Source organism: Phalangium opilio, unplaced genomic scaffold (genome assembly GCF_054372755.1).
Source record: "Phalangium opilio isolate 3A_F unplaced genomic scaffold, DU_Popi_V2 ptg000025l_1, whole genome shotgun sequence".
NCBI classification, from domain to species: domain Eukaryota; kingdom Metazoa; phylum Arthropoda; class Arachnida; order Opiliones; family Phalangiidae; genus Phalangium; species Phalangium opilio.
This window is the reverse complement of record NW_028324156.1, coordinates 1,474,868-1,487,231: the sequence shown is the minus strand read 5'-3', so window position 1 is coordinate 1,487,231 and position 12,364 is coordinate 1,474,868. Positions and strand designations below refer to the sequence as shown.

The 12,364-nt window shown below is 33.6% G+C and overlaps 4 protein-coding genes across 9 annotated transcripts; 2 read left to right on the top strand and 2 right to left on the bottom strand.

The window, feature by feature from the left end:
* Window positions 1-63: 63 nt before the first annotated feature.
* Window positions 64-747, top strand: LOC149691658 (cystatin-A-like). Its single transcript, XM_089869038.1, has 3 exons — window positions 64-270; window positions 342-443; window positions 515-747. The coding sequence occupies exons 1-3, from the start codon at window positions 202-204 to the stop codon at window positions 632-634; spliced, it is 291 nt and encodes a 96-aa protein (XP_089725164.1). The 5' UTR covers window positions 64-201; the 3' UTR covers window positions 635-747.
* A 722-nt stretch (window positions 748-1,469) lies between these two features.
* LOC149691657 (uncharacterized) lies at window positions 1,470-3,537 on the top strand. Of its 2 annotated transcripts, none has more exons than XM_089869034.1 (9): window positions 1,470-1,608; window positions 1,684-1,955; window positions 2,026-2,121; window positions 2,191-2,272; window positions 2,345-2,424; window positions 2,500-2,569; window positions 2,633-2,706; window positions 2,772-2,845; window positions 3,286-3,537. In XM_089869034.1, the coding sequence occupies exons 2-9, from the start codon at window positions 1,731-1,733 to the stop codon at window positions 3,371-3,373; spliced, it is 789 nt and encodes a 262-aa protein (XP_089725160.1). In that variant the 5' UTR covers window positions 1,470-1,608; window positions 1,684-1,730; the 3' UTR covers window positions 3,374-3,537. The 2 variants fall into 2 exon arrangements, with proteins under 2 accessions (XP_089725160.1, XP_089725159.1); XM_089869033.1 differs by having other exon boundaries at window positions 1,537-1,608; window positions 1,673-1,955.
* mRpL55 (mitochondrial ribosomal protein L55) lies at window positions 3,386-4,220 on the bottom strand. Its single transcript, XM_089869037.1, has 2 exons — window positions 4,065-4,220; window positions 3,386-3,929 (listed from the first exon to the last, which is right to left on the bottom strand). The coding sequence occupies exons 1-2, from the start codon at window positions 4,082-4,084 to the stop codon at window positions 3,578-3,580; spliced, it is 372 nt and encodes a 123-aa protein (XP_089725163.1). The 5' UTR covers window positions 4,085-4,220; the 3' UTR covers window positions 3,386-3,577.
* An 84-nt stretch (window positions 4,221-4,304) lies between these two features.
* On the bottom strand, window positions 4,305-12,092 carry LOC149691655 (RNA helicase Mov10l1-like). 5 transcript variants are annotated; one of them, XM_089869028.1, is made up of 20 exons: window positions 11,932-12,092; window positions 11,799-11,863; window positions 11,604-11,724; window positions 11,160-11,541; window positions 10,747-11,093; window positions 10,538-10,678; window positions 10,088-10,285; window positions 9,794-10,015; window positions 9,512-9,728; window positions 9,283-9,432; window positions 8,022-8,172; window positions 7,572-7,948; window positions 7,403-7,486; window positions 7,168-7,329; window positions 6,519-6,584; window positions 6,290-6,454; window positions 6,055-6,228; window positions 5,736-5,984; window positions 4,826-4,966; window positions 4,305-4,764 (listed from the first exon to the last, which is right to left on the bottom strand). In XM_089869028.1, exons 3-20 carry the CDS (start codon window positions 11,717-11,719, stop codon window positions 4,687-4,689), a joined length of 3,420 nt encoding a protein of 1,139 aa, XP_089725154.1. In that variant the 5' UTR covers window positions 11,720-11,724; window positions 11,799-11,863; window positions 11,932-12,092; the 3' UTR covers window positions 4,305-4,686. The 5 variants fall into 5 exon arrangements, with proteins under 5 accessions (XP_089725154.1, XP_089725152.1, XP_089725153.1 ...); XM_089869026.1 differs by having other exon boundaries at window positions 11,604-11,863; XM_089869027.1 differs by having other exon boundaries at window positions 11,604-11,941; window positions 12,012-12,079.
* Between the last annotated feature and the right edge of the window lie 272 nt (window positions 12,093-12,364).

The window sequence follows — 12,364 nt, the reverse complement described above, 5'->3', positions numbered from 1 at the left end:
TGTACACACGTGATTTTTTGGCGGTTTTGGGCGGAATTCTTTCTATGACAAAATAAAAAAGGGAGTGTTTTTTAGCGCGTCATCGCTAGTTTTGTTGTTGTTTCAAGTATTTAAAGAAGAAATATTTGACTCATAGTCATTCCACCACTTGTATTTAAAGGGCATTAAAGTTCCTACCACTTTGTAATTTTTAAATCAATTATGTCTTTAGTAGGAGGCACTTCCCAATCAAAACCAATTGATGACAATGTCAAGAAAATTGTTGGAGATGTAAGAAATCATAATCATAACTTTCAAAAACTTAATTTACATATTAATTACTAATCAACTTCAATCAAAAGATCCAACCTAAAGTTGAAGAAAAGCAAAATGCAAAGTATGACACCTTTGAACCTGTTATATACAAATCCCAAATTGTTAATGGCACCAATTATTTCATCAAAGTATGACTGACTAATTAAGCTATTTGGGCAATTAAATTTTATTGTCAATTAACTTTTAAACTATTCATCAGATAAAGGTCGCTGATGGTAACTTCTTGCATTTGAGAGTTCACAAGAGTTTTCAAGGGGAGTTGACACTAGCTGGTGTTCAAGAAAATAAATTGGAAGAGGAAGAAATTGCCTATTTCTAAAATTGCTAATGCCTTGCCTATTTTTTTAACTAACATTTAATGGAAATTCTAAATAATTTTGGATGTACTTTAATCTTTTTAAATAAAATAAAGTGTTCAAAGTTTAAATCTAATATTGGTGTGGTTATTTACTTGGTAATATTTACCACAAAAAAACGTCTCTGAAACTTGGTAACTTAGTTACCCCCCCCCCCCCCCAGAAAAAATCCCCACAAACAAACGCCTATAATATTGAAAATTGACATATCATATTTCAATTTCATTAGCTGTCAAAATAGGACCCCCTTTTTCAAAATCAGAGGTAAAACACCTGTCCTGAAAGAAATAATTCATATCTTGATAGATGTAGATTGTAGATCTATTTTTCATACCAAACCTTATCATAAAAATACAGAAGAATAAATAATAAATGGGAGGGTGTAGTTTAAGAAACCCCTGTAATAAAAATATCCCAGAATGAGAAATTGATTTTTCACTCTACTCTTTCTGACACGGAGCTATTATAATTTCTAGCCAAGCCATAATTATATTGATTTGATGTTTCACCCTAAGGTATTCATGCAACTTCAGTATAGTACATTTACGGATCAATATCATGCAAAAATGGGTCAGCTAGCTTCTAAAACTTTTGCCATCTCATAATGCTTTCACAGTTTGACAAGCAAAGTAATATTTTAAGAGAAACTAAGCATAAATTGCAATCTAATTCAATTAATGCCAGGAAAATCATTGAAATGTGTAGTACAAGTCAAACTAGCATCAGTTAGGTTTTTTTCTTCTTGTATTTTTAACAGAAAAAACAAACAACAACAACAACCTGTTTACTTTTTTTGCAGATTTCTTGCCCGGGAGTTTGGTTAGATTCAAAATCAGACTTAATTTTGAAAATATCAATGTTTGGTAGACATTACAGAACTAAGAGATTAAATTCATGTTTCCCATTACTAATTTTTCAAAGTTTTGATTTTGAAAAGGTGATATTTTAAATTAATTCAAAGATATCAAAAAAAACAATTAACCCTTTGGTCTTAAATTAAGATTTTTCATAGTTGTTTTGACCCAGGTGACCTTTCATTTTGTCTTGAAAGTAAGAAATATGCCTGATAAAGTTAATAATGTAAAAGGAACAGAAGGTTTTTTTTTTCTGTTTATAGAAGAACCGGTGTTTATAGAATTACTTCAACTGGAACCGCTGGTAGAGGTAACAATCTCTGCTTTTAGAACTACAGCTAGGAAATTTCTTTACCCAATCCCAACCCTAAGACCAGCCTATAGTGGTTCAACATTTGATATTTTACTTCAAAATACTCATCATTTTCCGGTAGTAAAAATTCTGAATTATTTTATTACCAATTAAAAATTTATAATTGATTTTAAATTAATTTAAATAGAGCCCTTTACAACCTAGACTAGGTTATTCAACTTCTACGATTATATTTGAATCTCGATTTGATTATAATCATCCCAGATCAAATTTTGGACAAAAGGTAATTAATTAATTAATTAATTAAATTTAATATCGATACTCCAATTAACTAAAATATCAAAATTCAAAGACTAATTACAAAGAATCTAAAGATACAAGACCAAAAAGTAGCGTATCTTTCCAAGAACTACAACCTCAAAGCTATAATCATGGTTAGTTAGTTTCCCCTGATTAAAAAAATTCTAATTATAGAAGCTATTATAAAGTTAATTAATTATTTCTAGATTTTGAGTGCACTGTTTGCAACTTGTACAAGGAATATTTTGGCCGCAAATATGCCGGTCATAAACATATCTCTAACTTGGTATAACTATAATTAAATATTTCTGTAGAAAAATTAACCTTAATCTAAAAATAAGGATATTTAATTATACTGCAGGTTTGTACCGGTAATAATTGGCATACTCACACTCCTTTTTTTCATTCGACGTTAAAAGCCAAAAATAGAGGTTTTATTAATTTAAATTAAACTAATTTAAGTGCATTAATGAAGGAAATTAATTTTAAAACAGCTGATATGCCATTTTACACTGGATCTATAGCTTATAGGGATAATCTAGCGTGTTCTGGGGCAAATAATTATGAAGTAAGGAATATTTTAATAACTTTAGACATTTTAATCTTTATTCAAACTATTTTTCACCACTATAGGACAATCAAAGTGACTCAGATGGTAGCATACATGAAATATGGAGCCCCAACTTTGATAGGAAAAAGAAGAAATTGTAAGAAAGTTTCAGACTTATAATATATGCTTATGTTCAGGGTTCATAAAACTTTTGGAAAACAAATTTCACTGAGATTTCCAGGTTTTTCCCCATATACTTCCCTGAGTTTTCCAGGTTTTTCCCGTATATGGAGTATCCTATGTTATGCAGCAAATGTTAACTTAGGAGGGGCCAAATAGGGCTGTTACATAATCAAAGGACATCCCCGTATCTCTAGTAGAACCACAGTTATGAGCCTCCAAAGTTTAGTGTAATGTTAATCCTATGCTTAATTACCCCGCCCCTGTTTGACCCAAATTTCCCTGAATTTTACTAAAAATTCCTAATTTCCCTGAGGTTTTTGTCAACTATTGATTTCCCTGATTTTAAAGGTTTTCCCTGTTTTCCAGGTTTGTACGAACCCTGATGTTTTAAATATTTCTGGTTTGTATTTCCAGAAATGAAGGAAAATCTCAACGTTACGAGTTTAACAAGAGACAGTATGATATTATTAAAGCCATGAGTTTGGATTCCCTCTACCATTAGACAAAGATTAGATACTATGTTGAACTTGATTTATATTGCAATTAACATTGTTATTTTTACAGAAATTGTAATAGAGTTGAGGATTTTAAAGTTTGATGATATTTATCGTTACATTACTGTAGATTCACTGAAGATGTTGACATTAAATTGTTTGAATTGATTTACCCGCTCTGACTAATCATTAATAACTATCTAACCTGTTTCTCACTTCCTCCTTGATCCTGATTTGGCCATTTTAAGATACCGTTTCACATCTATTTTCTCAGAGACTTCATCCTCAACAAAAACGCGTTCCTTAGGTTGTCTTTTCAATAAACGTAATTGCTTTTCTTCTTCAGTTAAAGTATTTATATCTAAAGGTAATTTGATGATCTTACGCGGTTCATGGTAACGTATATTGACTGTGCTACCATCAGGTAACACTAACAACGTTGGATAAGTGCGCGTATAAGTGAGCCTACCAATTTTAGCGATGCTAGTCCTGTTAGAATTGCACCTAATATTTACGTAATTATAATTAACAATCTTCTTTAGAACTTGTAAAGTTGATACAACACTAAAATGAAAAAAATAGAACCAAGGCTTAGCTATTATTTTCATTCAGCTTGTTGTTGTTTCATATAATCAAGCTAAGTAAGCCTGTGCAAATTTTAAACTTCAATGCTTATTAATAATTTTAAATTGTATTTACCATTTTAAATTAGTGTTCATTTCAAATTAACGAATAAAGAAGACCGCAATTCGTACCTAACCGCAAGACCACAACAAAAGCAGAAAACCTACAAAATTGTCGGTTCAGTTCAGTTCAGTTTGAACAGAAACGCAACTCCACCAACTTCACCAAGCGCACTCGATAACGCGTTTAACGACGCTAGCTACTCAGACTCAGACTCTCAGACTGAGATGAAGGGAATTAATGAATATTAAAAAATTTGGCTGCTTCATAATAGTTTATTTGTAATGATAATTAAAAATAGCCTGCATTTTTACTGCTTTGTAAAAAGGCAAATTTTAAACAAAATACAATAATAATGAATGAATGAATAATAATAATAATGAATGATAATAATAATAATAATAATAATGAATGATAATAATAATAATAATAATAATGAATGATAATAATAATAATAATAATAATAATAATAATAATAATAATATCATTTGATAAACTAGGGAAATCTGAGGCATATGAATATGTAATGTTGCAATCCCCTATAGACTATTCCATTAATTACTTGCAGAGAAACCAACACACAGGGGCGGGGCCGCCAAATTAGGTTTTCTATTGACAAAAACAAAGAATGGTCTGTCTATAAGGAGTTAAATTCTGTTCCATCGTAACTTCCATTTTTTATACAATATTGCAAAAGATATCCCCAATTATCATCCTGTAAAAAAAAAACGAATAATTTGAAATTACAATGAATTTAACTTAAAAAACTTTAATACCTTAGATAATAAAAAGGGATCTCCTATAACTATTAGAAGAGCTATTGCACGGCTTACAGCAACGTTAAAACGTTTAGGATTGCTTATAAAACCCAAATTATGAGTGAGATCATATTGCAATAAATCAGGGCATGTGCGAACCTGAAATACAAAACAATAAATAGTTAAATGTTGGCTTATAAAAATTAATGCACCCTGAATTCCGATCACAATACGTGTGCCACTGTGCCAATAACAAGGCTAACCGCATTAAATTTTTTCAATTAAGCTTCGGCCCACGTAGGGTCAAAGCCTCGGCCCGAGTAGGGTCAAAGAATCGGCCCGCCAAGGGTCAAAGAATCGGCCGGCGTAGGGTCAAAGAATCGGCCGGCGCAGGGTCAAAGAATCGGCCCGCGTAGGGTCAAAGAATCGGCCGGCGCAGGGTCAAAGAATCGGCCCGCGCAGGGTCAAAGAATCGGCCGGCGCAGGGTCAAAGAATCGGCCGGCGCAGGGTCAAAGAATCGGCCGGCGTAGGGTCAAAGAATCGGCCGGCGTAGGGTCAAAGAATCGGCCGGCGTAGGGTCAAAGAATCGGCCGGCGTAGGGTCAAAGAGTCGGCCGGCGTAGGGTCAAAGAATCGGCCGGCGTAGGGTCAAAGAATCGGCCCGCGTAGGGTCAAAGGATCGGCCGGCGCAGGGTCAAAGAAGCGGCCCGCGAAGGGTCAAAGAATCGGCCGGCGCAGGGTTAAAGAATCGGCCGGCGCAGGGTCAAAGAATCAGCCCGCGTAGGGTCAAAGAATCGGCCTGCGAAGGGTCAAAGAATCGGCCCGCGTAGAGTCAAAGAATCTGCCCGCGCAGGGTCAAAGCCTCGGCCCGCGAAGGGTCAAAGAATCGGCCCGCGTCGAGGAAATAAAGTTACTTAAGCTCACTTACGGTGCTAATAATAATGACTAAAAACTCTTGTCCTTGAAATTCCTCAACGGAACCAACTTTGCAAGGCTCCATTTCTAGACTGTCCATTAAAAACTTAATCTTTTCGCATTGTTTCTTGTAAGGTGTAATGATCCCAATATCATCTGGACTTATTCCAAACTCGTAGAGTGATTTCAAATACCGAACTACTTGCACGACTTCAACAGGATTAAACCAAGATGGACTCGTGTCTTCTCTGAAGTTTTCACCCTAATATTTATACCCATAGAATTAAATAAAAAAAAAACAAATAATTATTAAACAATAAATAATTACTTACCCTAACACCATTAAAAACAATAGGAAAGTTTGCTTTAAGAAGTCCATCCCATTTATTAAAAACGTTAATAATATCTGGTTTCGCTAACGGAACTAATTCTCCGTGATAAAATCTTGTTGAAAAGACTTTCAAGATGGAATGGTGTGAACGATAGTTCTTAATTAGTTTAGTTACCTGTTTAAAAATTAACATTAAATTATATTATTATTAAATTTAAAAGTGGCAATAAACTTACGAGAAAAGGGTCGAAATTTCCATGATCATTGAACTTAGCGTCATCTCTTTGATAGGGAAATCGATCCATAATTCTTTCCAGCATTGAATAATCCAAACCGTAAGCTTTAGCTTCAGTTGACCTTATAACGGGTCCTAATTGTTTGTGATCTCCGGCTAAAACCACCTAATTTTAATTATAATTAGATATAATGATAATCTAACTATAATTAAATCTCCTATATTTATACCTGACCACCGCCTATAGCTACAAGACCAATAATGACCATCGTTTCGGGTTCTGTAGCTTGACCAGCCTAAATATGGTTAGTTAAAGGGAGGGTGAAGTAGAAAATCAAGTGATTTTTTATCGATTCTTCTACTAATCTTAAGACCAGTCTACATAGTGAAACATTCAGGAAATACCAGTTCCGAATGATTTTAAAATTCAAATTAGGTTCAGATTTTAAGGATAATTTTAAAGAAGCACCTCCGACCAATCGCGTAACGCCCTGCCTTTTTGTTAACAAAATTCTCGTGGCACGCTCCATGTCTCGCGCCACGATTGTCACGTCGCCCGCAAATTTTATCAAATCTCGTGATAAATTTCATTCGACACGGAACGTGCCACGAGAATTTTGTTAACAAAAAGGCAGGGCGTTACGCGATTGGTCGGAGGTCCTTCTTTAAAATTATCCTTAAAATCTGAACCTAATTTGAATTTTAAAATCATTCGGAAGTATTTCCTGAATGTTTCACTATGCAGACTGGTCTTATAATTAGTAGAAGAATCGATAAAAAATCACTTGATTTTCTACTTCACCCTCCCTTTAAAGAAAAACGGTAACCACCGTAAAAATAAATAAATAAATAATTAAGTAAAATTAAAATTTTAATTACCTCATCAATAAACGCGTGTGTGAAATGTTTCACGTTTAAACCCAAAGTATAAAGGCAACCAATAGTGGAACAAGTACTGATAATTATTCTATAGAAAGCCACGTTACTAATAGAATCATAATGAGTTGATTTGCAATATTTCAATATTGCTTCTGGAATCAACTAAATTAAACGTATTTATTATAATAAACAACACGATTAACATTAAATTAATTCATTAATTAATTAATTATACTTCTTCTTGTTTGAATCTAGAATATGCATTCAATCTGGCTAAATTAGAGTCGTCTACTTGACCACTATCGTGTAATCTCAAGGTCTGCGAATTTTAAATTATAACAATTAAATAAATTAAATTAAATTAAATTAATAAATCGCTTAAATAATAAATTAAATACGATTACAATTAAATCCGCGGCGCTGTTTGAAGGTGCCGCAATCAATATTCGGCTATTTTTAATTAATTTAAAGACTTGTAACACAGATTCCACGAGTGTTACTGTTTTCCCGGTGCCAGGTGGTCCAAAAACAACATAGGGTAAAGGTCGAGCCTGATTTTCGACGATTCGTTTCACGGCACTCTTTTGCCTCTCATTTAACTCTTTATTAAACCATTTGAGGCTTTTAGATTCGGAGGAACCCTTCTTCATTCCATTTTTAACCTCCCCATTCATAATTTTGGTTCCCAAGAGATTCGATAAGGTTTTGTTTTCCGTTGTTTCACTCTCAATTAATATTGAAACAACCGGAGGTTTCGTCACGCCTACAGTTGGGAATATAACTAAAGAGGAAAGGTATTAGGTATTGAACTGCGCAAAAAAAAAATAAGTAAAAAGGTCATCAAACACTCTTACTTTCTTTATCAATATGAACAACTTGATTTACAGCTTGATGGCATCTCCTATCGCGAGTTCTACTACATTGAAACGCTACGTTGTAACTCTCCCCACCGTAATTACAATGAAATGTTGGATTAAATTTTATAAGAATGTCGCTTCTCAAAGTCTGAAATTAAATATGATTAATAAGGATTAAAAGTTAAAAGAAAAAGTACGAGTAACCTAACATTATACCTTAAAGGGAGGGTGAAGTAGAAAATCAAGTGATTTTTTATCGATTCTTCTACTAATTATAAGACCAGTCTGCATAGTGAAACATTCAGGAAATACCAGCTCCGAATGATTTTAAAATTCAAATTAGGTTCAAATTTTAAGGATAATTTTAAAGAAGCACCTCCGACCAATCGCGTAACGCCCTGCCTTTTTATTAACAAATTTCTCGTGGCACGCTCCATGTCTCGCGCCATGATTGTCACGTAGCGCGCCTAATTTTATCAAATCTCGTGATAAATTTCATTCAACACGGAACGTGCCACGAGAATTTTGTTAATAAAAAGGCAGGACGTTACGCGATTGGTCGGAGGACCTTCTTTAAAATTATCCTTAAAATCTGAACCTAATTTGAATTTTAAAATCATTCGGAAGTATTTCCTGGATGTTTGACTATGCAGACTGGTCTTATAATTAGTAGAAGAATCAATAAAAAAATCACTTGATTTTCTACTTCACCCTCCCTTTAAAAGAACGGCCCTTTTCTAAATATAAAAGGAAAAATATTAAAAATAAAATAAATGATCTCTTATTATAAAATAATTAGCATTAAATTAGTCTTAAAAATAATCAAGGACTACGGCGCCATCTGCCATTGCTAAAACGAAACTTTCTCATCTTGTGAGAATTTAACCAATCCCTATAGGCGTAAGTTATGACGTCACTAAAGCAATGGCGGCGCAGTAGTCCTTGATTATTTTTAAGACTAATTAAACGCTAATTATCTTGTATTAAGAGATCATTTATTTTAATTTTAATATTATACATTTTATATTTAGAAAAAGGCCGTTCTTTTAAGGTATAATGTTATGTGATTTAAGGTGGAATTCATAAACGTCGAAGGCAACGCAATTTAGTACAGGCAAAGGCAGGACGTCGTGCGCAAAAGGCGAAAGTTTGCGCACGACGCCCTGCCTTTGCCTGTACTAAATTGCGTTGCCTCCGACGTTTATGAATTCCACCTTTAAACGTATTCCTCTAATTAAGGTATAAAAACCAATTAAACCTCATGAATGAAGCCAGTATATACTGGCCTTGTATTATCCTCTTCCGGATTAGTTAGCAAGACTTGATCACCGACTAACAATGATGGTCTACCTTCTGCTAAACCTGGAACGGTTAATTTAATAAATTCTCCGGAACGTGATAAACAAACCTAGAAATTAAAAATAAAAATTAAGATTAAAAAGTAATAACATTGAATTAATGAATAAAATAAATAAATACTTCTTTACATCTCTCATATCATATCTTCTCATATCTAAAGTTAGCTGAATCTCTTCCAAATGTAAAAGGGCGGAAAATCTATCGCTGTAATTATCTTTTGTCAGTTCTTCGGCTAAAAATGGCATTAATTTAAAAAGGTCTTCGTCGTCATTGTCAAGAATGATTCTCCATAGATTTTTAGGGATGGGATATAAGCCCAATTTAACAGGAACATTGCTTGGTCCTCTGAAATCGAACAAGCGCCATTATTATATTATTAAAATTAGTTCTTGAATCATTAAATAATATACTTATAAGGCGCGACTCCGTTAATAACAAAATTATTGGCACTTTTATCAATCAGCTCTTGTTGCTTCCCTTTCGCGTTTCCATAAGTAACTTTACGATAAGGTGTAGAAGGTAGCAAGCCATTTTGAAATTGAAGGCCAGTAGTGACTTCAGCTTCTACGTAACGTCCAATTGCAAACTTTTCAAATTGAAAGAATAATAAACTTTTGCTTCTTCCAACGCATCTGTAAACAAATTTGTTCATATTAATCCCTTATTTGGTTATAATTAATTAAATAAACTAGATAGATACTAACGTTGAATTGCAGATAATGTTAACAAAAGCTCTTTCCCCAGGTGGAATGATTACTAATTCACTTTCATCATTGTTATCATTTGACAGGGTTGAATTTTCTTGATATAAAACAGCTTTGTTGATAACAAAATTATTCGAATCTTCAGGCAACATCTTAAATCTACAGTTTAACAGTTTCTGGCTTTCCATTCCATTATTTCTAACATGAAAAAGGTCAAAATGTCAATGAATGTAAAACAACTAAAGGCCTATTCAGACGATACATCTTTTGACTCAACTAGATGGGTCAAAAAGTTGAGTCAGCAAACATGGGTCAGTGATAAATTTATAATTTGGTGATTCAACTTGTCCAACTTCTGTTCAAACTACTCAAGTTGACTCAACTAAATGAGTCAAAAAGTTGTATCGTCTGAATAGGCTTTTAATTGTTGATGAATTAAGGCAAGCCTACACAATCCAAGCTGTAAGATAAGTTTTATGATTCAACTCTACTTCCCCAAATGTCAGATTATTTGTAATGGAAATATTCTGTTTATCATTGAGGAGTTCTTGAATAACGCTATTTTGAAGCCGCGAGTTTAATTTAGGAACTCTGAAATCATTTTAAACATTTTGTTTGTTACGTACAATCATCTCCAAATTGATTTTTTTAAAACTAACATTTTATGGTTTTTATAATTATTATTATAACCGGAACTTTTGATTTGAACAGGCGTTACGTGGGTGGCCCTCCACATATATTTGCCCAAATTTTGCTCAACAGTTTGAGCCACAACCTTATCTCCTTTTTTTGGAGAATAATTTCTATCACAGGATGCTTTAGCAAACCAAACTTCGTCATTTATAACACCGTCGCTAATATTCAACTGAGTTATCTCTCCTTCTACTGTCCCGGAACGTGTAGATTTAAAATCAATAATTTGCGTTTCATCTTGGTAATGGCTGTCAACCAGACACGTCAAACATAAAACATCCCCGGCACGAGGAATAAAATCAAACTGCATATTCTGAGGAATGTTACGAACAAACATTATAGTTCTGAAAATGGACTTCTAAATTCTGTGTAGAATTACTTTAAAATTAAATTCTATCCCGTCACGGGTTGTGACCACTCCGAGATTGCTGACGGATTTAACAGTGGAAATAATAGCTTTTTTCTTGGCATTTTGAGAGTCAACAACAACACTGGCACCATTTTTAACTTCATCTTTGCAATAATCTTTCCCATTTTCCAAATCCCAAATTTCATCAACTATGGTTACGTTTGTAGCTTTCCAATTTTGGTCAGGCGTATCTCTGTGAATTTTGGCTGAAACTTTAAGACCAACTCGAGGATATCTAGCTCCGTATATTTGGTCAAATGAGAAGAATATATTTTGGTCAATAACTCCAAATCTTTCTAATTTGTTAATTTCTGTAATAGTGCCCCAGACATCTTGTTCCTCGTAGTAACTACTGTATTATGTAAAAATTAAAAAGCGGATTTGTGTTACCCGATAAGTTGTAAAAGAGCATACTTCACTTTGTTGTGTATTTCTTCCTCTTCATCGGAACTGTCAATATCTTCTGGGTTTCTTGAGGAAGTAACAACACCCCACGTGTAGCTTACAACTTTTGACAATATTTTAAACATACCGACTGTTCATAAATTATTTGCAAACAAAAAATAAATTAAAATTGGTTGTAGTTTCAGTTTCAGTTTCAGTCACAACTTAGTTGATGTCTGGAGAATGTTGACGTAGAGCACGTGGTGACGTGAGCACGTTATGAGCCAAGGCTTATATATAAATATTCCAAATACATTAATCCTTTTTGTAAAATCTTCCTCTAACGATTTTTGCTTACAAATTTAGCACTTAATTGTTCAAATTATTTCATTTAATAACGTGACATAGTGATTAACATTAATTAGCACCGCCACATACCTCAACCAAATACAAAAATTACCTCGACCGGCAGATTAGAAGAAGCAGACAACAACGTCTCATTGTGCCCTTTAAAATTTAAATGCAGCAAGTCCAGGGCCGGAAATAAGATAAATTTCTTATAGGACAAATGTCCAGTTTGAATGGAAAATTTATAGGATTTGTCCACTGAAGTGTGCAAAAATAGTGTTTCTTAACCATAGCCAAGCTATCAAAACTTCGGGAAATTTATTGGTCAAACTGTCCAGTGACCCCCTTAGTTTTTAAAAAAAATATGGGGCATTTTAAAATTTTATTGGACAATGTCCAGTGTCCTGTGCTTAGAACTGAACTGACTGCATTTAAAGCAAGGA

What these genes read in the sequence shown, in the direction of transcription:
- LOC149691658 (XM_089869038.1), top strand. Translation starts at nt 202, where the DNA reads ATGTCTTTAGTAGGAGGCACTTCCCAATCAAAACCAATTGATGACAAT. An exon ending in TCAAGAAAATTGTTGGAGAT is followed by an intron (nt 271 to 341) that starts GTAAGAAATCAT and finishes TTCAATCAAAAG; the next exon opens with ATCCAACCTAAAGTTGAAGA. An exon ending in GCACCAATTATTTCATCAAA is followed by an intron (nt 444 to 514) that starts GTATGACTGACT and finishes ACTATTCATCAG; the next exon opens with ATAAAGGTCGCTGATGGTAA.
- LOC149691657 (XM_089869034.1), top strand. Translation starts at nt 1,731, where the DNA reads ATGCCTGATAAAGTTAATAATGTAAAAGGAACAGAAGGTTTTTTTTTT. An exon ending in GATCAAATTTTGGACAAAAG is followed by an intron (nt 2,122 to 2,190) that starts GTAATTAATTAA and finishes CAAAATTCAAAG; the next exon opens with ACTAATTACAAAGAATCTAA. An exon ending in ACCTCAAAGCTATAATCATG is followed by an intron (nt 2,273 to 2,344) that starts GTTAGTTAGTTT and finishes AATTATTTCTAG; the next exon opens with ATTTTGAGTGCACTGTTTGC.
- mRpL55 (XM_089869037.1), bottom strand. Translation starts at nt 4,084, where the DNA reads ATGAACACTAATTTAAAATG. An exon ending in ATGAACACTAATTTAAAATG is followed by an intron (nt 3,930 to 4,064) that starts GTAAATACAATT and finishes TTTTCATTTTAG; the next exon opens with TGTTGTATCAACTTTACAAG.
- LOC149691655 (XM_089869026.1), bottom strand. Translation starts at nt 11,719, where the DNA reads ATGTTTAAAATATTGTCAAAAGTTGTAAGCTACACGTGGGGTGTTGTT. An exon ending in CACACGCGTTTATTGATGAG is followed by an intron (nt 6,585 to 7,167) that starts GTAATTAAAATT and finishes AACCATATTTAG; the next exon opens with GCTGGTCAAGCTACAGAACC. An exon ending in TAGCTATAGGCGGTGGTCAG is followed by an intron (nt 6,455 to 6,518) that starts GTATAAATATAG and finishes AATTAAAATTAG; the next exon opens with GTGGTTTTAGCCGGAGATCA.